This window comes from Trachurus trachurus (assembly GCF_905171665.1).
Source record: "Trachurus trachurus genome assembly, chromosome: 5".
Classification (NCBI taxonomy): Eukaryota; Metazoa; Chordata; class Actinopteri; order Carangiformes; family Carangidae; genus Trachurus; species Trachurus trachurus.
In genome coordinates, this window is record NC_139896.1 from 10,355,462 (window position 1) to 10,378,198 (window position 22,737).

At 42.2% G+C, this 22,737-nt stretch overlaps 1 protein-coding gene across 4 annotated transcripts in view; it reads left to right on the top strand.

Moving 5' to 3' along the window:
* Nucleotides 1–2,825, top strand: part of slc2a9l2 (solute carrier family 2 member 9, like 2) — a 100,787-nt gene extending 97,962 nt beyond the window's left edge. For all 4 annotated transcript variants that reach the window (XM_083971039.1, XM_083971041.1, XM_083971042.1 and 1 more), the window contains one exon: nucleotides 2,420–2,825. In XM_083971039.1, coding sequence (XP_083827165.1) covers nucleotides 2,420–2,662 — 243 coding nt within the window. In that variant the 3' untranslated portion in view covers nucleotides 2,663–2,825. The remainder of the gene's footprint in view (nucleotides 1–2,419) is intronic.
* Nucleotides 2,826–22,737: the final 19,912 nt, after the last annotated feature.

The window sequence follows — 22,737 nt, forward strand, 5'->3', positions numbered from 1 at the left end:
TTACTGTGACACTATATTTCCCAACAACAGATAAAAGCTGGACCAGGACTTTTTATTTTTTAAATGTCTCTATCAAAAACTAAAACTTCTTTTTCCTCCCATACCGATGTCCTCTCCTGTCCTCTCTCCTGTCCCGTTCTGTCCTGTCAGGTCAGGTCCGTCCCAGCCTGGCTCAGTCTTGTCCTGATTCAGCCTCTTGTGGTTTGTCCTGTTCCATCCTCCTGTCCCATTTTGCGTTGTTCTGTCCCAGCCTGTCCGGTCCTGTCTTTTCCGATCCCATCTTGTACTGTCCTCCAGTGGTTTGTCCCATCAGCTCATCTTGCACTCTTGTCCCCTTCTGTCCTGTGTTGCACTATTCTGTCCTGTCCTTTGACATTTTTCTGTCCCATTTGGTGTTGTCCTGTTATGGAGCGTGTCAAGCATTATTCTCACCTAGACTGTCCCCTCTTTTCCATTCTGTCTTCCTCCTGTCCTGCACTGTTCAACCCTATTCCTATAAACTCTTTCCTGTCCTAGACTGTCCTGAATCACACTGATCTATAGTAGACTGTCCCATCCTTCCCTCACCTGCCAGTACAGTCCCGTCTTACTTCCTTTACTGGCTTTTCCAGTGCAGTCCTGGTCTTTCCTAGACTCTCATTCTGTCCTGTTCTTAGCTGATCTTGTCCAGTCTTGCCTGGTCTGTCCCCTTCTCATGCGTCCATTGTTGTCCTGTCGTGTCCCAGCCTGAGCTGTTCTGGTCTGTCCTGTCCTGTCCCACCCCCTCCTTAACTGTCATGTCTGGTCTCATTCTGCACCGGCCTGGTCCATCCAATCTTGTCTTGCACTGTTGTAGTCTAGGCTGTCCTTCCCTGTCCTAGACTATCTTGTCTTGTGCAGTCTCATCCTACCCCAGTCTATCCTGTCTTGTTCCACCCTGCACCGGAACTGTCCTACCTCATACCAGGTCCAACCTCTCCTCCTGTCCTGTCCTGTCCTGTCCCATCCTGCCCTTCTCCATCTAGTTCTGCACTTTTCTGTCCTGTCTTGTCCTGTCTCATCCTGTCCGGTCTCATCCCAGCACAGGATTCTCCATCACTGAAAACTGTCAATCCCTCTCTCTCCCTCTGGGTGCAACATGTGTTTGACCATGAGCCGTGAATATATGATTCATGTTTGTGTGTCTGCAGCCACTGATGGGTCGTTGTGTGCATGCCTAATTGTGTGTGTATGTGTGTGTGTATGTGTGTGCACCAAACTGTACCCAGCTGAGCCACCTCAGCAGATCAAAGGCTTATCCCCCCGTGTCAAATATGGCACTGTCTCATTCTCCTCAATCCACGCCGCTTGCAAAAATTCGATTAATGACAGACGGGTTGGAGTGGACACAGAAAAGCCCTGTTTGTACCATGACTCATCTCTTATGACAACTGCGGAAGAGAAAGGCAGTGCTTTCTGAGGAACTTGCTAACTTTGCCGATGAGCGTTACATCACAGAGGCAGCACGGAAACTGGGTCAGGCCCTTTGCACGATGCTCTGTTGTGTTTTTTTTTTCTTTTTTCTTAGTGCTATTATGAAATATACTAAACAGAGGAAAAGAGGAGTGTCAGGCTAACAGCAGTGGTGATATAACTGCTGAAATCAAAGCAGTAAGTAGTTCGTCATTGAGGTCATGGTTGTTTGGACACTGCATTTCTAATACCAGGTACGTAGCGCTGCATTTGAGTTCTGTCCCCTCATGAACGAAGGATTATAGCTCAGTGACACACTGCTGAGGGTCAGTCAAGTTTCTCTGCCCCACGCAATCTCTCTCTCTCTCTCTCTCTCTCTCTCCATCTCTAAATCTCCCTCTGGGTAATCAGTCAGTGTGTATTTTTAAATCTGTCACTAATCTCTATTATTGGCATAACACACTGGACAAGGTTAGCTTTCATACTTTGGGTACTGCGACACAGTTCAATGCACAAACACACACACACACACACAAACACAAATACTGCGTGGAAATGTAAACTGGAAAATGTGCACATACCCTCACAACACCTTTTCAGCTGAATATCACAGGGGTGTTGTTGCAGCGTCCTCAGCACAACACACGCAGATGACAAAACAGATGCCACAGACGACGTCTCTCTGGAGTTGGCAAGAGTTTAGGATGCAGAAAAATGGCAGGATTTGGCTCAGTGCAGGGATGGAGAACAGTAATCATCAAATGATTTAAACGCTGAAATTGGAAAATCAAAAAATAGATCTGAGCAGAAGGCTTCGTGTGTGATGCAGGAGCAGTGGTGTGTTTATGAAAAACAATGGAGCTGCATGTTGTTTGGTTTGTTTTAATCCTGAGTTAAAGTCTGTACTTCATGTCTATTAACATTATATTCAGATCTTCCTCAGATCAAGAAACAAATATATGAATTCTCTGTTTTTCTTTTTGTGCAGGAGACTCTGCAGACCTTTGCCTTCCTGGTGTTCGTGGTGGTCTGTGCCATAGGAGCTATCTACCTCTACATCGTCCTCCCTGAAACCAAAAGTAAAACTTTTCTAGACATCAGCCAAAGCTTTGCCAAGATCAACAAAATCCCCGTCCCCTCCCCCGGCCAGGAAATGGAGCTGGTTCTGTCCGTTAAGCCTGAAACGTGCGAAAAAGCCCAAGATGTCATTAAGATGGAGAGCTCCTTCTGACTGAACAAACTACACTCACTTGCTGAGAGGCAGCATTGAAATGTAAACTGAAAGTATTTGTCATTTGTATATATTTATTTAATCACTGAGATTCTGAAGATTCATGCTTTTTACAGCATTTTCAGTACATTTTGGTATTTTGTTGTCTTAATAAAATAAAACAAACCAATTTATGTTATGTCCTGTTTTCTTTTCTGCGCAAAATAGTGATGTAAAGGACTAGACTCTCACTACATTATTTAACCTGCATGAGATGATCCGTTAATGATCGTAGCAGCTTCAGTTAACCTCATTTTCTCTGTTTTAAGGCAAAAACAGAGGAGTACTTGATCAAATTGAAGCTGATAATTCATCATCAGTGGCAGTGTCACTTCATCTTGGTCAGATTTCATCTTTGTTGTCTTCAATCAGCTTGATAATGAGAAGGAGCAGATGTGTGTCTGAGGAGAGACGTATTTTGCAGGATTATAATCGGAATGCTGATGTCTTGGTTAACTTCCTAATATAGACAACAAGAGAGAGAGAGAGAGCCCACATAGCAGAGGAAAGCTGACAGGGACAGTCTTTTGGAGCCTCTCCAACATTGAACAGAGCCAAGGCTACTTCCCACCAGATGGCGGGAGCCAGCAGAGGAAGTGATCTGAACAGAGCCAGACAAGCGTGGCATTGGCTAGCAGTCACAGTTTGCTCCACAGTGGGGTGTGCTCAACATTTCAAAGTCCACTGCCCAGAGGGCCAACATCCCACCCTCTCATACAGACTCACACAGATGCAGACACAAAGGTGTGTGTCACATGTCATGATACAGGGTGTCCAAGTGCTCATATGACATTGTGGAGGAGAGGAACTTGAATGCGTCATCACTTTCAGTTTAATTCCTTATCATATTCTGTGACTCAGCACTGCGTATTACATTTGTCGGACTGACAAGCAGGAGCAAAGATGAGCAGAATTATAAGTCTCTCATAGCCTTACTATGTCTGCGATGAGTTGTATTCTCAGCAGTGTTAATTCACGCAGAGCTACGCTGATGATTGCTGCTGGGGGGGAGTAATTATGTTACTTCGTATCTGCAAAGACATAAATACCATACGTTTAATAGGATGCACTTTATGCTAATGCTGTTTGATAAAGTGCTGCTTGTCCAACCTTTTAAATCTCCTCTCAAGAAGCTTAATTAATTTCTCTTTATGCAAAGTAATAAGTTGCTATAGTGTCTGTGTGTGTTATGGGGAGGAGGGAGCTGTATAGGGGGGTTGACATACTCCTGCTAGAGGCAGGCTCGCTTGACAAGGAAAGAGAGGAGAGAGGAATTCATAACTGAATATACTGGAATGTAGTTTTTCATCCAGTACTTTCAATTCAATATTTATTTTTCAATAAACGGTTCCATTTACCCTTTTAAAAGCATCTTGAATTTCCCTGGTTGAATTTTTTTCAAAGGGTTGTGTGATTTTTCGCATTTTCCAAATTATTACAATTACTCTCTTATTTTCTTTTTCCTTCACAGGTATTTTAGACCAAAACTACTAGTGTTAATAATAGAAGCCCTGTTTTGATGTGATGAAATGCTAAACAGTCCCCAGCAGCACCCTCAGCGAGGATACTCCGAGTCGAGTGTGTCCATCAGACTGGGAAGTAGGCCACAGAAAAAATGTTTTTGCATTAGCTCACCACACAGTCATCGGTGTCATATCATCTGCATTTACCAGATTATGAGTCCAAATATGGTGGTTCAAGCCAGAGCATAAACACAAATGTCACATTTCCTACTGGGCACTGCTACCTTGTAGGTAGTGGTGTCTTTTCTCCAGCTCAGCCTGGCCAGATGCCCTCAGACACACAAAAACATAATATCCCAGGTTATGGCTCATAGTGGCTTAAAAATAAATAGTATTCAGTCTGGAAAATTTAAAGATTTAAAACGGTTTTGGTGGATGATTACAGTAATTACCAGACTTGGCTCTTGAAATAGTTGTATTTGGTCCCATGCAGCGTCATGTGACCTGCAGCTCAGGCTTTGTGTGCATCCACTGTACAGTGTCCTACTGCTTTGCAGAGACAAGAGGCTGAGCTCTTCACTCTGCAGGTGGGTCCCTTCAGTGCTGAGTGGGCCATTTTGTGTGTGGATGTGTGGGTGGGGGTGGGGGGGTATCCATCTCTTTTTTTCTAAGTAATCTACCACAACATTTGTTCTACAGTACTGTATGTAGGAAGCTGGCTGTGAATAGATCGCACCCCATTCATGCAAAGTACAAAGGAGTCAGAAGACACTGGTGCTTTGTGTCGCTCAACACACACAGACATGATATATGTTTTGTTTTATGTATCTTTTCTTCTATATTGTTCACCTGGAGGTAATTAGATCTTACATATACAGTATATCCATTCCAATGTCAATATAGTTTGTTGATATTATACACAACAGGTTCCATTTTCCTATAAAGTGGAGATGGAAATTAGAGACATACATCAGTAGGGATCATTTTAATGTGCATGTTGTTTTATATTAACATAAATGAAAAGAATGTATTTCACAAACACATGTGGCTGCAGCATGTTTTGACCAATTAAAAAAAAAAGGATTGTCAGGAGCTTGGAACATAGAGTTGTAACCTGGCCATTCATCTTCCAGCACATGATGAACTTTTAATCATCTGTGTGTGCAGCCTTGTATTTGACTCCCTAACATCTCTGTCACGCCGTGTCATTTCTGCAATGACTGAATTACCTCAGCAGCCGAGGATTATCCCACTTTGGTTACATGCCTGCCAGCTGAATGCACTCTGGCTGCTTCATCTGATCACCAGTAATGGAAAACAACAGCGACAAGCAATAATCAGTTTATCCTCCAAATTACCAGTGTCACTACTCTAATTTAACTTTGCCATGTGAATAATCATTATTAGATTTTTCTATCATTTTAGTTTTTTCCTCCATCTGCGCAGGTGCACGGTGAGTGAGGAGTGCACGGAAAAATATATTTTCAGGTTTTTCAAAGCTAGGATAAGAGCTTACCCCTTCTCCAAAACCAGATAATTACCTGGATACTCTTGTAAATGACACACTAAGTGACAGTTTTTCAGTGATAGGCCTACAATCATTTCTCGCATTTTAATATCACAGACACAACTTTTGTTTCAAATACTTGTTGCACCCAGTCCTCCCACACCCGTGTCCTCAGGCACTTTGCTGTTTTGCGCGGTGCATTCGTCTTCTGATCTTCTTTTGCATTCTGACTGGTGAACGGATCATTTTAACTCCCAGCATGTGGGTTCGAGGGTACTCTTGATAGTGTGAGAAATTTCGACTTTGCTGCGGTGGCTGTGGCTTCAAGACCTTTGTTGACATTTACACTTAATAAATCAGTGATTGGCTAAAGGGCCCTTCTACTGACAGCTCCATTATTTGGCCACTGTGTCCCTGAAGCTTCTGTCTCAGCGGGGTTGGTTTACCACAAGTGAGCCTGAGTACTTTAGACATCCTCAGGTAAATATTGAGACAGTAAATGTGTCTGGGAGTTTGTTTGTCTCAGGGCTCAAGTACTAGTGATCATCTTGGAGCAGCAGAGAGAGGTGCTAAGGAAAGGAAGAAGGTGGCTTCTCTGGATTTCTCTCCCTGGTTCATTACAGTTGACAAGGCTTGATGGGAAAGTTATATAGAGGCACAAAGTTTCCCTTTTATTGAAAGCTTTGATAGCAAGAGAAATTTTGATGAATCTTAAGAATCTGCATTTTTCAAAGAAAAATTAATAAAAACGGCATCTGGTATATGAATAATGCAACAATGGGCTCATATGCTTTGGGCTTAATACTTAATTGTTTCTGTGTCACTCTCACACTCTTTCATTACTTCACACTGCACAACGAGTTATAAGTAAGTCTGTGAGACAGAAATAAGATCGTAAGGCAATGCTCGGAGGCAGATAATGACCATCAGCTATTTAACCTTCGATAATGCAGTTATTGCTGCTTCTTTGTGAAGAGATTGGACATTGTAGTGCTCCGACAGGGGCAGAGGAGGTGAAGATGAGAGTAAGCTAATTTCCGGACGTCGAGTTTTCCCACCTCCATGGCAGAGACGAGCTCTTGGCTCGAGTTCAGTTTATTAGCAAGCCATTGAAGATGGGATAAATAGCACAATTAAGTTCATATTAAAATGAACGTTTCTTTTATACCCATGTCAGGTTTTGAGTGTTCGGAATAGGTCATGCGGAGGATTGACAGATTCTCTGTGTGTAGTGAACTGGCCATCCCAGAGAAATCCATACAAAGGTGTGAGGAGCAGTTTTCTAATAGTGAGTCTGTGTGAGGGCCAAAACACCCTCATCCTTTGAAAATGTGATCAATTTTTGCAACAGTGGGAGAATGAAAGTGAAACAGAGCACTGCCTTGAAGTTGGTCTCTCTCAGGGCCTTCTAGCAGGAGATGAATGGATGTTTTTTATTCTAGCAGGCTGTAAATGGATGGATCAAATGGAATTGTATACATGCGACATATTATGGATGGCTGCATTTTGAAGGATTCAAAACAGTGAATAAAGGCACATGTCCATGATGATATAATAATATTTTCCTCGAAATTAGAAAATAGAAATTGTTATTAGAAAAATACTAATTCCTTCTTTCACTTGAAGGAGCTCAGACTGTATGCATTAGGTACCATGGCAACAGGCCACCATTCGAGGACTCAGCAACAACCTGGGGCATGAAGGCAGAGTCCACTGCTCGCGTTCATGCCTGACCGCTCCTGTACAGTAGGCGAAAGTCAACTCAGTCAGGCAGCAATACGCCACCACTCACCACCGCTGCAGCAGTAGGAGGAGGAGGGGGTCGTCACGCTAATGAGGCAGCCATGCTAATGAGCATGTTGCGACTGGCAAACAGCACTGCTGCTCTTTTTTATCGACCTTTCTAAGGCTTTTGATACAGTCGATTACAGTTTAAACTTTGTAATTTGGTATGGATAATACAGCCTGCAAATTCTTTCATAGCTATCTTACTGGGAGACATCAGTGTGTAAAGGCAGATAATGTTAAATCTAATCTAAGGGGTGCCTCAGGGATCAATTTTGGGACCAATCCTGTTCAGCTTGTACGTAAATGATCTTACTTTTGCATTGTATAACTGTTATTACCACTTTTATTTTTAAAGGTTTTAAATTAAATTAAATAAAAATTGTATTTACATGCATCAACCTCAACAACAAAATTCAGGCCTGCATGTTCAAACCTAACACACTCCTGTAGCACGTAACACACTGACTGACATCCGCTGTAACCAAACATCCACCACCTACTGAGAGCCACATAGGAAGTTAAGCCCAGTGTGCTTAAGCAGTTTATCTACGTTGGACAGTTCTGTACCTCATGCTGAACACACAGTGTGGCTTTAACTGGCATCCCATCACAGACCTGTCTTTTATATGTTTTTTTTATATGAACCAAAATACAATCTTTCCTAACCCTTTAAGCTTAGTTGCTTGAAACCTTAAGTGGATTGTTCAATATTTCCACATCAATCTTTCAAGAGAGTGGTTCCTCCCCATCCACAACCCCTGCCTGCACAGACGCATCAAAAGAATAAAGTGATCAGATACAAACTTTTATTTACAAAAATAAACAGCAGTTTTTGTTCCTATTCTCTTTGTTTATACATAATTATGAACCTAATGAATCAGATCACCCAGCTGATGGGAGAGAGGCCTTGACCAAAGTCTTGGGAAGATCTGCAGCACAAGAATTAAGATTTGATAAAACTTCCCACAAGTAATGAGACATACCAGGTGAAAGCAAAGTTATCCGTAATGAAATGATCAAGGACAAACAATGAATATGGCAGAGCGCACCTGCAACACTGCAGGAGAATCTGTCTGCTCCCATGGACACGTGAAAAACTATGCACAGAGCCAATGTGCCTCCCTCTGTGTGGGAACGGAGTTTACTATGAGCCCCATTGTTACAACAGATGAACAGCTGCTGCGAAGATCTAACAGAGCATGTGTGGGTTCACTTAGTATGCCAGGGCATGACCAAAACATACTGATGCAACTTCTCCTCTCTCTCCTAAACATGGTTTATGGATGAGTGGAGGCTGTCCTGCATCTAAAAGAAAACCTGAATTTGTTTTAGGTGCAGGGCTGATTTAACAAGACAGTCAGTCAATCCTCTTTTGCCCTGCACTTTGGACAGACTGTCTATTCTGCATTATAGTCCCAAATGGAGGTCTGAAAGCATGTTCTCTGGGTCTGCTACACTGCTACACTTCTGCGAAGAACCAGTCTTTTCCACTTTGGGCTCAAGGTCAAGCCTGTAAAGCCCATTAGAGGATCAAGCCTGTGTGAAATAGACAGAAATGGACAGTGAAAGAGACAGTGCCAATATAAATTGCTCTGCTATTTGTCGATCAAACCGAGGTTTCACTTCTTTGTTGGTTACCAACTTGGGATCAATTTGTCAAGACCATTAAATTCAGTAATAAGTACATGCATGCAAACAGCAACCTTGCACATAAACACTCTCACGCACAGTCGTCTAATTTACTTTTTTTGCAGTAAATTGCTTCGGAGACTGTGTGGAGAAATCGAGCAATCATTCTGTAAAGGGATCAGCTGATGGATGGAAGTCTCCATAGTCACTCTGGGTCATTTAATGCATGAATATTCAAGTCGCGTAGCACATGTTGGGAGTGATTCACCAGGCAAGGGAAACAGAAATTCAAAATATCATCATTGTTAGACAGAAGAGTTGTCACTGAATATCACACTGTAACTGAGATCCTTCAAACATGATCTGGGAAAACAAAAAAATGACAAGTTACGATAATTTCTACTGCTAACGTATCTCATATCAACAACTGATTCATATTCAATTATTAAGTCACAATCTACAAGATTAGGCTTAGATATAGATAGATATGTTATACAAATATAATTGGTAAAAAATGATTGACAACAAACTTCATCTCTGTAATCTTATCCTGTAATCACACAAAAACAATTTGTGACATCTTGTTTGGTGAAGAGCAGTGAATAATTATAGATCAGGTTGAGATAAAGATCAGTGTGTTCTTCTTATCCGAAACAAGATTATAGCAACATTATGATGAACCCTCTATGGACTGGACCAACATATTCATTTCTCTGATCTCATTTAATTTATTTATTTTTTCCCCTTTTGCTGCCATCTTCCCATCCCATCTGCCAGTGCCAATAAATACAGTACATCTGATTTCCATTTCAGTGTTTTCTGAATCAGTCGGTGTTGTCCCAAAGCTGCAGAACTGGCAGGACCAGAGTGTTGAAGTCGACAAAATTGACAGAGGTGGCTGAACTGATTTAATATTTGAGTGATGTGGTAAATGAGAAAGGTGTGTATGCATTTCTGTGATAAGACAGGCTGTGTTCAATTGTGGGACAATGTTAGTTCATTTATCAGAAGCATGACAACCTGTTTAACATAAATCATATTTCTAAAGGTTAAGAAACAAAACAAAACAAAACAAGGATCAATAGTGTCACAAAAAGGTTAAAGAGTCGCCTAAAGAGGTCAATTAAATGTCTGAGAGAGAGACTGAGAGTTTTGTCATTGACTAAGATTTGAACTGGAACTAAATAGCCTATTTATCGTTCTCTCTTCTCTGCAGTTTATTTTCAGTTTTTTTCCACACACATACTGTAGCTACAAGCCACTGAGGCACAGTGAGGGGTTGAAAATGCCTTGTTCACTTCACAAGTGCATGCAAGCAGAGAGACAGAAATGGGCAGTGTGGGACTTTATAAATGGCAATACAACATGTCCATCAGCCACACAAGCTCTGACTGATGACGCATGTGTCCGTGGTGTGTCTGTGTGTGTGCTGTGTTGTATTTAAGATGTACCAGACCAGAGCGTGACCCATGAACGTGTACCACAGATGAGGTGAGTCCTCACTCACTATGTGACCAGGCTTTGAGACCCACCCAGGGCTCTTTGCTGCTCGTCATTACCCTTAACCTCCCCACCTGCATTTTCTGTGCCTCTTTATACTGCCTCTGTAAGGCAGAAATGATGGAAACAAGGGCAGGACATGTAACACACGGCTGTAATTGTATATGGATATGTGTGGTGCTTCTATGTCTGTGATATGGAAAAGGTCACATGTCATATGTCATATCACAGTAGAGCAACATTATAGGGAACATGGCCTACACTGTGGCAGCACAGCTGAGTTTACTCTTGAGTTTACTGTAAGGGCTCAAATATGCAATACTGTGCCTGTTTGTGTGTCTGCAGCAATTAATGTGAACACTGTCAGGGAGCCACAGTCTCATGCACACAGCAGTTGTTTGACATTGTTGTGTGTGTTGTTGGAACATCTACGACAGCTCTAGAAAAAGACAGGTAGGAAAAGCCAAATGTGATGATCTTAATTCAATGGAAATGTCTGAATTCATTGTACTTTGTTTTTATGTTTTCTGTCCTTTTTATAGATTGTCTGATAATCAGGTTCCCACTAACAGCAGAGACAAATAAAAGCAAGTGTTTAAAGTGTCTAAACAAAATTTCCTGAAAATTGGTAGAAGGAAATGCAAATGAATGCATATTTCCATCCGCTACTATTATGCAAATAGGGAACATCAAAAATAAACAACTGGTGGCACTAATTCTCCAGTTGAGTGCATTTTAATCTTCTGCAGAAGAGAAGCATACAAAGAGGTGAAGTACCTAAAGCAGCGCCAGTCGAGGCTTAATTAAGTAGAGACAATGTAGGAAGACATGATAGAAATACAGCATTTCTATCTGTTCCGTGCATTCATTGGAAGAATATTAGGCTATAGTTTCCATGTGACTTGCTTGTGTGTTAGTGGCCTGTTCATCGACTTCCTCTGCTGCAGTTTGTTTTTCTTTCATTTTTTGTCCATTCTCTCCAAAGCTGCTGTGACATTTACGTCACTTGCTTCATGTACGTCATGATTTATTTGTGTGTTTCCTTTGCACTTTGTCATATTTCTACCGTCTTTTCCATTTCAGCCGATTCTTCTTGGGGTTTTTTTCTTGTCTGACATTTCCTGACTCAGGGGTTTTGTATGCACAATATTAAAATGTGCATTAAAACAGGTGGCTGGAACAGATGGCTGGGAATACATTGTCTTACCTAAAACCTACAGTGGCTCTAATATTACTCTCAGGACAGTGACACTGAAATGAATCAGTGAATCTTCCAACCAACCATGAAAACTCATAACAAATTTTGAGTCCATTGGAAGGTGTCCCACAAAAACTGTGAGAATTATTGATGTGCTTGCTCTCCCTCCAGTGTGACCTGTACTGTAGGCTAGAGATTCAGTAATTTGACTGACTTGTCCATTCTTAATGCAGTACATTAATTAAATATAAGTGTGGTAGTGTGTATGTCCTTTTAAACAGTTACATAAATGCTATCAAGTTAAAGCAGAGGCTAAATTTATCTAGAAATCTGGAATTATGGCTCCTGCTCTGTTTTTTTCTGTGTTTTTTTTTTTTACTTGAACAGCCAAACGACCCACTTTGCTGCTATCACATTATTTTACTACTCTCCTTTAATCATCACTTGACCTCATGTTGCACTGTGCTGTCCTGATTCATAGTTATTGTGCTATGAAATGCCCCACCAACCAAGTCACTGCACTAACATTTAAGAGGAATACCAACACACTGAAACAGTTAAACGACAGCTGGAAATGACTCATTGTTAACCAGATCCATTTTTAAATGATGTAGAGTCAGAAATAACAGCAGCAGGTCAGACAGCATAAGTGAGCCATGTTTGTTTCCGCGAGGTGATTTCTGTGTCACATTTTCAGAGTCTGGAGCAGCAGCAGATGAAGCATGTTGATGGTAGCTGCAGGAAAAGCCTGTTCATGCAGTCGGGAGCTGCTGCTGACATACTGTAAGTATAGAGGGCTGGAAACAGTTAGAAACAATAGGTATAAGTAGAGACAGTAGGAGAAAATAGAAAGGAAAAGCAGGCACCCCTACTATCATTTTTTATTATCATTTTTCATTTATTTTCATTCATTTCAGCATTCACTTGCACTCACACTAATACACTGCTATGACACACTCAGGCCGCAAGGTGGCGCATCGCGCTTGTGGTAGGATAGGATTTTCATGTAAACAGGAAGAATAAATCCTGCTGCCGTGAAGTTAACACCAGCACAACGTGTATCTCCTTTATTCTTACCACAGGTCAGTAAATATACATGTAATCTGGTGTACATGATATGTGTGAAGAGTTAAACATGTGACTCGAGGTTTAGTTGTGTACATACGAGCAAAAGTAACGAGTTATAGAGAGAGTTTGTTGTGAATTGAGAGACGGCTGTGTATGCTAACTGGCTAATGCTATGCGGACCTGCATAGTAGTGTGTGAAGTGTTGACTCAGAACAACAGGAAAATAACCTGTGAAATCATTATGTGTGTTCTGCACTTTATTAATGAATCTGTTCTCCTGCAATATGTGATTATCTGGTTTTATCTGTAGCCGAATTAATATGTGTGGGTTATTGCCAAAACCAGGAAATGCTATTCTGAAGTCGTAGTGCAGTGCCATTGCCTGTGTGAATGTATGAAGAATATAGTTGTGATGAGAAAATATGTGTATGAAAAGAATGTAGCCTAATGTTGTTCATGATTGGTTCAGGAAAACATGGACAAAAGTAGATTATATAGCCTATATGTTAAAAGGGTAATTTCATTAAGTTCATCAAGGAAACTGTGTTGGTTAAAAAGTACTTGTTGAAAACAAAGTCATTTATTATTTCATGATGATAAAATGTCTCTGATTAATAGTTAAAAATGTATTGATTCAATGTGTCCGAGTTAAACAATAGAGTGTTGTAAGACAGATGAATATGTGAACAATTTGTTGTGTGATTAAATGCTATAAAAATGGCCATCTGAAAATAGTGGGACTGAAGCTCAGGCCATTAGCTTTCCTGATTCTGTAGCGATGTTGATACCTGAAGTTAGGATTTTCATGTAAACAGGAAGAATAAATCCTGCTGCCGTGAAGTTAACACCAGCACAACGTGTATCTCCTTTATTCTTACCACAGACTACGACTACCATCTCCCTGGCTATCCAGCTAGGGAGGCAACAATTTTGGGGGCTCGTCCGGGATTAGCGCTCTTGACTAACGGGTGCTAATCAACCAAGAACTGCGGGATCCTGATTTCCTGTTCCCCGAGAGGGAGAGAGAGAGCCAATCGAGCAACAGACTTCAGGTGTCCAGAGATGACTGCGCTACGAGATCTGCGGTGGGAGATTCAGCAACAGCTTCATCAGCTGACCAGCGCTGACAATACAGACCTGCTCTGCAAGCTTGCAGCGTCATGCAAAGATGAGACGACAGAAGAATGGCCAGGCGAGGAGGCAACTAACGTGGAACTCTTTGACTTTATTGTCGACTTTATCAGAAGTGAACAACTGAGGAACCTCGAGGACCAAGGGATGTCTCGTTTACTCATTCTTCGTGACCTCATTGATGAACTACAATTGCCACTGACAGCTGCAGAAGATGACCCTCCATCTGATGAAGAGTACACTGAGCCACTGGCAGAGACTGAACCAGTAGTAGTAGCAACAATGAGTAAGAAAGCACCCACGACCGTGGTTGCTGACCAGGTAACTGGGTTGGTAAAACTAACAGATGTTGCAGCATTCCTCCCTCGTAGAGAGTACAAAATCCATGGGGGTCAAATCTCTGATTCTGACTCTGATTTGAGTTTCAGTAACCTGTGTAAACAAATTGATGAAGGGTTAGCTGAAGGTTTTACAGAGAATGAGGTTATCAGGACAGTGCTCAAGGTAATTAAACCTGGTACATTCAAAGACATGCTCATTACCAAAGATAGCCTGACTGTAAATGAGTTGAAGCGTTTTCTCAGGGCTCACCTTAGGGATAAAAGCAGTACGGAGTTATTCCAGGAACTGAGTAACGCAAAACAAAATGACAGAGAAAGCCCACAACAGTTTTTGTACAGGTTAATGGGGTTGAAACAACGTGTACTTTTTGCTTCCAAACAAAGTACAGGGTTCCAATATGACAGTAAACTGGTGCAGGGAGTATTCCTACACTCACTTTACCAGGGAATGCATGAGAAATACTCATACATCAGACGAGATATCAAACCACACCTCTCAAACATGAGTATTACTGATGACTTTTATTTAGAGCTGATAACACGGTCAGTTAGCGAGGACACAGAGAGACAGAACCGTTTAGGTCAGACACACAAACAAAAATCAATCAGTGTCAATGCAGCACAGCAGGACAGACAGAGTACGGTTCAGATGCATGCAGAGGTCCAAGCTAATCGCACTGCCATACATGAGCTGACAGTACAGGTTTCATCGTTAACCAAGAGTCTAGAGAAAGTTCTCACACCTGTAGTGAATGTGGCACCAGAAAATACCCGTGCCACTCCACCACACCCAAAACACTCAACCAAGCCAGAAGTCAAAGGTAAATGCCAGCAGTGTGTAGCACAAGGAAAGGACGGCTGTACCCATTGTTTTCGATGTGGACAAGAGGGACATAGAGCTATCGGTTGCCTTTTGAGAAACAACTCGTCGGGAAACCGAGTGAGGTCACTGGGGAGGGACCACCAGTGACTGTAGCAAGAGAAGGGTCCCCTGTGACTGTAAATTCACTCCCTACAGATGAAAAATCACCAACTACCCAGTCCTGCAAACCACCCAATACAGCAAGGGGGAAGCGTGTAGCTAAACTGATTGGTGGAAGATGTATGCTCAGCTGTCACTTAAATGGGGTTAGTGTCCAGATGTTACTAGATAGCGGGGCCCAAGTTAGTATGGTGGGGAAGTCTTGGCTAGAAAAAACTTTGCCAAATGTCAAAATCCAACCCCTCAACAGCCTACTTTCAGACTCCACGCTTGACATAACAGCCGCAAATGGGACAGCTGTACCGTTTGATGGGTGGGTTGAAGTTCTTTTGGAAGTGATAAGTCAAAAACATGGGAAAGTAGCAATCCTGGTACCAATGCTAGTGAGCAGAAGCTGTGTGACTAGCCCACTGCTGGGTTTTAATGTGATCGAGGAAATAATCATGGAAAATGAACAACGGCCAAATTGTCTCGGGTTACTGGATTTACTGTCAGAGGCAATGAGTGTCCGGAGGCACACTGTTGAAACTCTTGTCTCTGTTCTAAATGAAATGTCATTGCAGGAAGAACCAGTAAAACCTGTGGTGAAAGTTGGGAAGAAAGGACTCACCATTAAAAGGGGCCAGATCTGTGAGGTGAAGTGTCGCCTGAGAACATTGCCAGAGGGAGGAGCTGCAATGTTTGAGCCGGCTGTGGAGAGCAGTTTACCTGACGGGTTGGAGCTTTTTCCCGCTCTGGTTGACGTGCCTGCTGGTGCTTCAAAAATCGTGAGAATCCCCATCCAGAATCCTACACAGCACGACATATTCCTACCTCCAAAAACAGTTCTGGGCTTCACTGAAGAAATTATGGGCCTCCAGTCGGTGAGTACGGACCCAAACCCCCAGACATCAACCAAACAGACTAAAGACACTCTCCTGTGCTCGACCCAAGTGCACGATCATGTTGACCATCAAAATGGGAGCAAAGCAGCCCACAGAGCACCTTGTCCCCAAAACAAATGGCACCCCCCAGTAAATTTAGATCATCTTACTGAGAGTGAGCAAGAGGTAATTCGCCAAATGCTTTTTGAAGAGTCTGACGTGTTCACAAAAGAGGACGGGGACATTGGCTGTATTCCTGACTTACAGTTAAAAATCAGCACAGTAGACGACAATCCTGTCCAGAAATGTTACAACTCTATTCCAAAACCCCTTTATACAGAGGTAAAAGAATACGTTAAAAATCTTCTAGACAGAGGCTGGGTTAGGAAATCTGTGTCTGCTAACTCTTCTCCCGTTGTTTGCGTGCGCAAGAAAGATCACAGCCTCCGCTTATGCGTTGACTTTCGTGAACTGAACCGTAAGACCATACCTGACCGCCATCCGTTGCCACGGATACAGGATCTGTTAGACAGCCTGGGAGGGAATACGTGGTTTTCTATATTAGATCAGGGCAGTGCATACCATCAGGGTTTTGTGACTGAAGAATCGAGGCATTTGACAGCGTTTAGCACCCCTTGGGGACTGTATGAATGGGTCCGCATCCCATTTGGGCTGACAAATGCACCCGCTGCATTTCAGCGGTGCATGGAGGGAGTGTTAGAGGGCATTAGAGATGAGTGTTGTGTGCCGTATTTAGACGATGTCCTCTGCTACTCTAAAACCTTTGATGAACACGTGAACCACCTCAAACAAGTGCTCTGCCGGATGAGACAACATGGCATAAAGCTCCGTCCAACAAAATGTGAACTCTTTAAGAGGAAAATCCGCTACATTGGGCGTATGGTGTCAGGGGAAGGGATCCACATTGATCCAAAAGATTTGGAAGCAGTGATTGCTCTGAAGGAGAGGAAACCTCGCACAGTCGGAGAGCTCCGGACACTGCTTGGATTCCTAAGTTATTATCGGTCCTTTATCCAAGATTTCTCCCGATTTGCAAGGCCCCTGTTCGAACTCCTTCAGAACCCAGCTGAAGGGAGTGATGTCACAAAACCCCCGACCAGCAGGGGTAAAAACCAAGTGAAAAAGGGAGATAAGGGACAGCTCTCCTCCCGCACACCCATTACTTGGACAACCGAACACCAGAGTGTTGTGTCAAAGTTTGTAGAGATGCTAACCAACCCGCCCATACTAGGCTACCCAAACTTCGATCTTCCGTTTATATTGCACACAGATGCGTCAAATGACGGATTGGGAGCAGTATTATACCAACAGCAAAACAACAAACTGCGTGTCATTGGGTATGGGTCCAGAACATTAACACCTGCTGAGAGAAACTATCATCTACACTCCGGCAAACTCGAGTTCCTGGCACTCAAATGGGCTATCTGCGACAAATTCCGTGACTATCTGTATTACGCTCCAACCTTCACGGTTTATACAGATAATAACCCATTAACTTATGTTCTGAGCACCGCAAGGTTAAACGCTGTGGGACATAGGTGGGTTGGGGAGTTAGCAGATTTTCACTTTGATATAAAGTACCGGCCGGGGAAAATGAATGCAGATGCCGATATGTTGTCCAGATTCCCGGTGGGCCTTCAACATCAAATGGGTGAGCATACAGAGTCAGTTTCACCGGAGGTAGTGTCGGCAGTGTGGCAAGGAACTAAAGCAGTCCATGAAAATGATGTGCCCTGGATGGCAGTGTTACAACTCAACCAGGAAGATGAAAGTGTTGTGCTGACAGATAACATTTCAAGTGTCACAGCTGAAAACATTAGAGCTGCACAACAAGAAGATCCAGCAATCAAAGAAGTTGTCTCCTTGAAACTCAACGCATGGACTCCTAATGAAAAAGAGAAAAGAGCCATGGGAAGACAGACAAGAAGGCTTCTTTTTGAGTGGAACAAGCTAGAAGTGGACAATGGACTACTCTACAGGAAAACTGAGCAACACAGACAACTGGTCCTCCCGGAAAAACTCAAATCTGTGGTGTTGAGAAGCTTGCATAACGAGATGGGACATGTAGGTGCTGATAAGGTGATACATCTCGCACGTGAAAGATTTTACTGGCCCTACATGCAGCAAGATATTGAGGACTATGTGACAAAGAAATGTGTCTGCATCAAACAAAAGAGGCCCAATGTCCCACAGAAAGCTCCGATGGGCTCCATCACCACTAGTGCACCCTTTGAGCTGGTCTCAATTGACTATTTACATCTGGAGCCAAGCAAGGGAGGATATGAGTATATTCTGGTCCTCATAGACCATTTCACGCGTTTTGCGCAGGCGTACCCGACGAGAAACAAATCTGGAAAGACAGCGGCTGAAAAGATATTTCAGGACTTTATCCCTCGTTTCGGGTACCCAGAGAAACTTCATCATGATCAAGGACGTGAGTTCGAGAATAGCTTGTTTCAAAGACTACAACAGCTGTCAGGAATTGCTCATTCTCGAACCACGCCTTATCATCCACAATGCAACCCAGTCGAACGACTAAACCGCACACTTCTTCAAATGCTGCGCACCCTACAAGAGGAGCAGAAAAGTGAGTGGAAAGAGCATCTGCCACACATTGTGCACGCCTACAACTGCACGAGGCATGAAGCGACAGGTTACTCTCCGTTCTTCCTCTTGTATGGCAGGACTCCGCGGCTACCGATTGATTTGCTTTTTGGGTCCAAGACAGAGACTGAGGCGCGCAACCATCAAACCTTTGCACAGCAGTGGGCGGATCGGATGCGAGCAGCTTATCAAATTGCTGCTGATAACAGTCAGAAGTCCTCAGCTAAAGGCAAGAAACAGTATGATAGAGGAGTGAGAGGCGTTACACTTCAGCCTGGTGACAGGGTGTTAGTGAAAAATCTCTCAGAGAGAGGGGGTCCAGGGAAACTGCGTGCCTACTGGGAGAAAGTAGTACATCGCGTGGTGGAAAAAGTGGGAGATGGACCAGTCTATAAAGTACAGCCCGAAAGAGGTAGCAAGTCCCTGCGTGTACTTCATAGAAACCTGCTGTTGCCAGTAAACGACTTACCTCTTGAAGAAGAACTCCCTGTGGAGGAAAAGAAAAAACAAAAAAAACAGACGCAACCAAGAAAAAACAGTGATAACCTGGTGACAGATAGTTCTGATGAGGAGGAGTACACTTACCATCATGATCTCCGAAGCAGAATCCCATGCTATAGACTTGTAAGGCCCCAGCAGCAAGCATTTGTAGTGCCACAGCAGGACCCACAAAATCAGTCTAAGCTTCGTGCAACAGCCGGGGAATTCTGTCCTCCTGTCAGACAGGAAGCTGAGAGAGCTCAGGACAGGGAGGAGGCACAGGAGGAGCCAGAAGTTGCTATGGAAGGGCCTGATCCGGTGGAAGAGACGGATGATGGAAGCATGGGAGAAAGAGAAGAACTGAGAAGATCACAGCGGACAGGGAGACCAACTGAACGGTTCACATATGACACTCTGGGTCATCCATCGTATCGGTCTTGGAGTGCAGATGTGAACACACTCGTGTCCAACCCACCACTTGCAGTGACCCCAAGCTTGGTCCCTTTCCCCTATCCTATCCAGCCATACCAGCACTACTACAATTACTGTACTTTAACACACTAGACACAGACACAGAAAGATGTCAAATGTCAGGAGACATTCTTTCAAGTGGGGGAGAGTATAGAGGGCTGGAAACAGTTAGAAACAATAGGTATAAGTAGAGACAGTAGGAGAAAATAGAAAGGAAAAGCAGGCACCCCTACTATCATTTTTTATTATCATTTTTCATTTATTTTCATTCATTTCAGCATTCACTTGCACTCACACTAATACACTGCTATGACACACTCAGGCCGCAAGGTGGCGCATCGCGCTTGTGGTAGGATAGGATTTTCATGTAAACAGGAAGAATAAATCCTGCTGCCGTGAAGTTAACACCAGCACAACGTGTATCTCCTTTATTCTTACCACAGGTCAGTAAATATACATGTAATCTGGTGTACATGATATGTGTGAAGAGTTAAACATGTGACTCGAGGTTTAGTTGTGTACATACGAGCAAAAGTAACGAGTTATAGAGAGAGTTTGTTGTGAATTGAGAGACGGCTGTGTATGCTAACTGGCTAATGCTATGCGGACCTGCATAGTAGTGTGTGAAGTGTTGACTCAGAACAACAGGAAAATAACCTGTGAAATCATTATGTGTGTTCTGCACTTTATTAATGAATCTGTTCTCCTGCAATATGTGATTATCTGGTTTTATCTGTAGCCGAATTAATATGTGTGGGTTATTGCCAAAACCAGGAAATGCTATTCTGAAGTCGTAGTGCAGTGCCATTGCCTGTGTGAATGTATGAAGAATATAGTTGTGATGAGAAAATATGTGTATGAAAAGAATGTAGCCTAATGTTGTTCATGATTGGTTCAGGAAAACATGGACAAAAGTAGATTATATAGCCTATATGTTAAAAGGGTAATTTCATTAAGTTCATCAAGGAAACTGTGTTGGTTAAAAAGTACTTGTTGAAAACAAAGTCATTTATTATTTCATGATGATAAAATGTCTCTGATTAATAGTTAAAAATGTATTGATTCAATGTGTCCGAGTTAAACAATAGAGTGTTGTAAGACAGATGAATATGTGAACAATTTGTTGTGTGATTAAATGCTATAAAAATGGCCATCTGAAAATAGTGGGACTGAAGCTCAGGCCATTAGCTTTCCTGATTCTGTAGCGATGTTGATACCTGAAGTTAGGATTTTCATGTAAACAGGAAGAATAAATCCTGCTGCCGTGAAGTTAACACCAGCACAACGTGTATCTCCTTTATTCTTACCACAGACTACGACTACCATCTCCCTGGCTATCCAGCTAGGGAGGCAACATAAGTAAGAAAAGGAGGATTACACAGACATGGCTCAGATGTGCACTGAAATAGAAGTGGCTCTAAAGAGTAGACATTTGTGCCTGATTTAAAAGCTTTCATTCGCTCGTTTTTTTATTATTTAAATGAATAAAATGGGCTTTTAATTTCACATAATCCCATCTAAAATATGTTGATATATATTGTAGCCATTTATAATGTATGTGAAATTATAAGTGGCACAGTGTTAATTGTGATACATTGTTTGTGGGAGATTATTGTGATAATTACATTAATTAACTAATGGGTGTATATCATAAGGCCTATTTGCCTCAGAGCTTATTTTCTTAATGCAAAAACCCAGTGGACAAAATCTACTGGTGATAATCTCTGTGAGAAAACTGAGCAGATGCTGAATTCTAGTTTATGTATCACTGCAAATCACACACACACCATACCACTCCATTCAAACAAATCTCTCTTAGTGACAATAATCATAAAGCTTTTGCAAAATGGCTTGTACTGTAAGTTAAAGTCAAAGTACAGATATGGAATTGATGTTAAGGGCGTTACAATTTAAAGCTGCATCACTAAATATTTTAACCTCTAGGGGGCAGTGCACATGAGTCAAGTTTGCATCAACTTGATACTATAATCAATCAGTCCAGTTTGGTCTCCACCTGATGGAAACATCTGGCTCTTGAGCTGCTGAAACAGCCAGTCACTAACTCACCATTGTATTTAGTGTTGGGCAAGTATATAAATATAAAATAAATATAAAAAAAATATTGATTAATGCTGCTTCACTGGTTAGTTACTATTTTGTGTAGCTAACACGGGACAAAAGTTATAAACCATTATTTTAGTCTCTTGAGTTAAAGCAGTTTCATTCTTGAAACAACAACAAGGACATTGTGTAATTTGTCCTCAAACTGACCCAATCAATTTGGAAAAGCTGAATCGGGCTGTATCAGCTTTAATAGGTTGAAAGGATAAGTGGAAGCTTCTGGGAGTTCCTGGTGGTTGAATAGTTTAGTTGTGCATTTGTGCTTGACCTCTCTGTCATCCTCTTTTGCATTTAAGCCACCCTCCATCTCAGGATGAGATACATAAAGTTTTTTTCTGTTGTTATATAAGATCACATTTGCATGATAATCTGGCCATTAGCTGAACAAAGTCACCTTGGCCTCTTCGACATTGTCTTCCTGATACAATTTCTCCTTCTTGTTGTTGAGGGTTAAGTAAATATGAAAGCTATTTTCCTCTTGTGAGCTATTTCTGACTTTCTTCAGGGCCAAATGCAAAATCTTATGCTTTTGAGAGCAAAAGCTTATTTCATGTCAAAACTGCTCCGACAGCATATTCATAATGTGAGCGAGGGCACCGTGAGCCAGCGAACTGTTGGCGAGACAGACTTTCATTGTCACATTTAGTATAAGTCCAACCTATCTACTGATGTCATCACCTGATACTATTTTGCAACTTGCTTGTGTTCTTCTTTTTTTTTTCTTTTTTTTTTTTTAAAAAGCTTGTCCTTATTAGCTGTGCTCAGATAGAAAATAATATTTATTTTCCATAATTTGCATAACAATACAAACAGACACTTTTTGCCAATGGAATACAGTTCACGCTGAGCAGGCAGACAGCCTCGCTCTG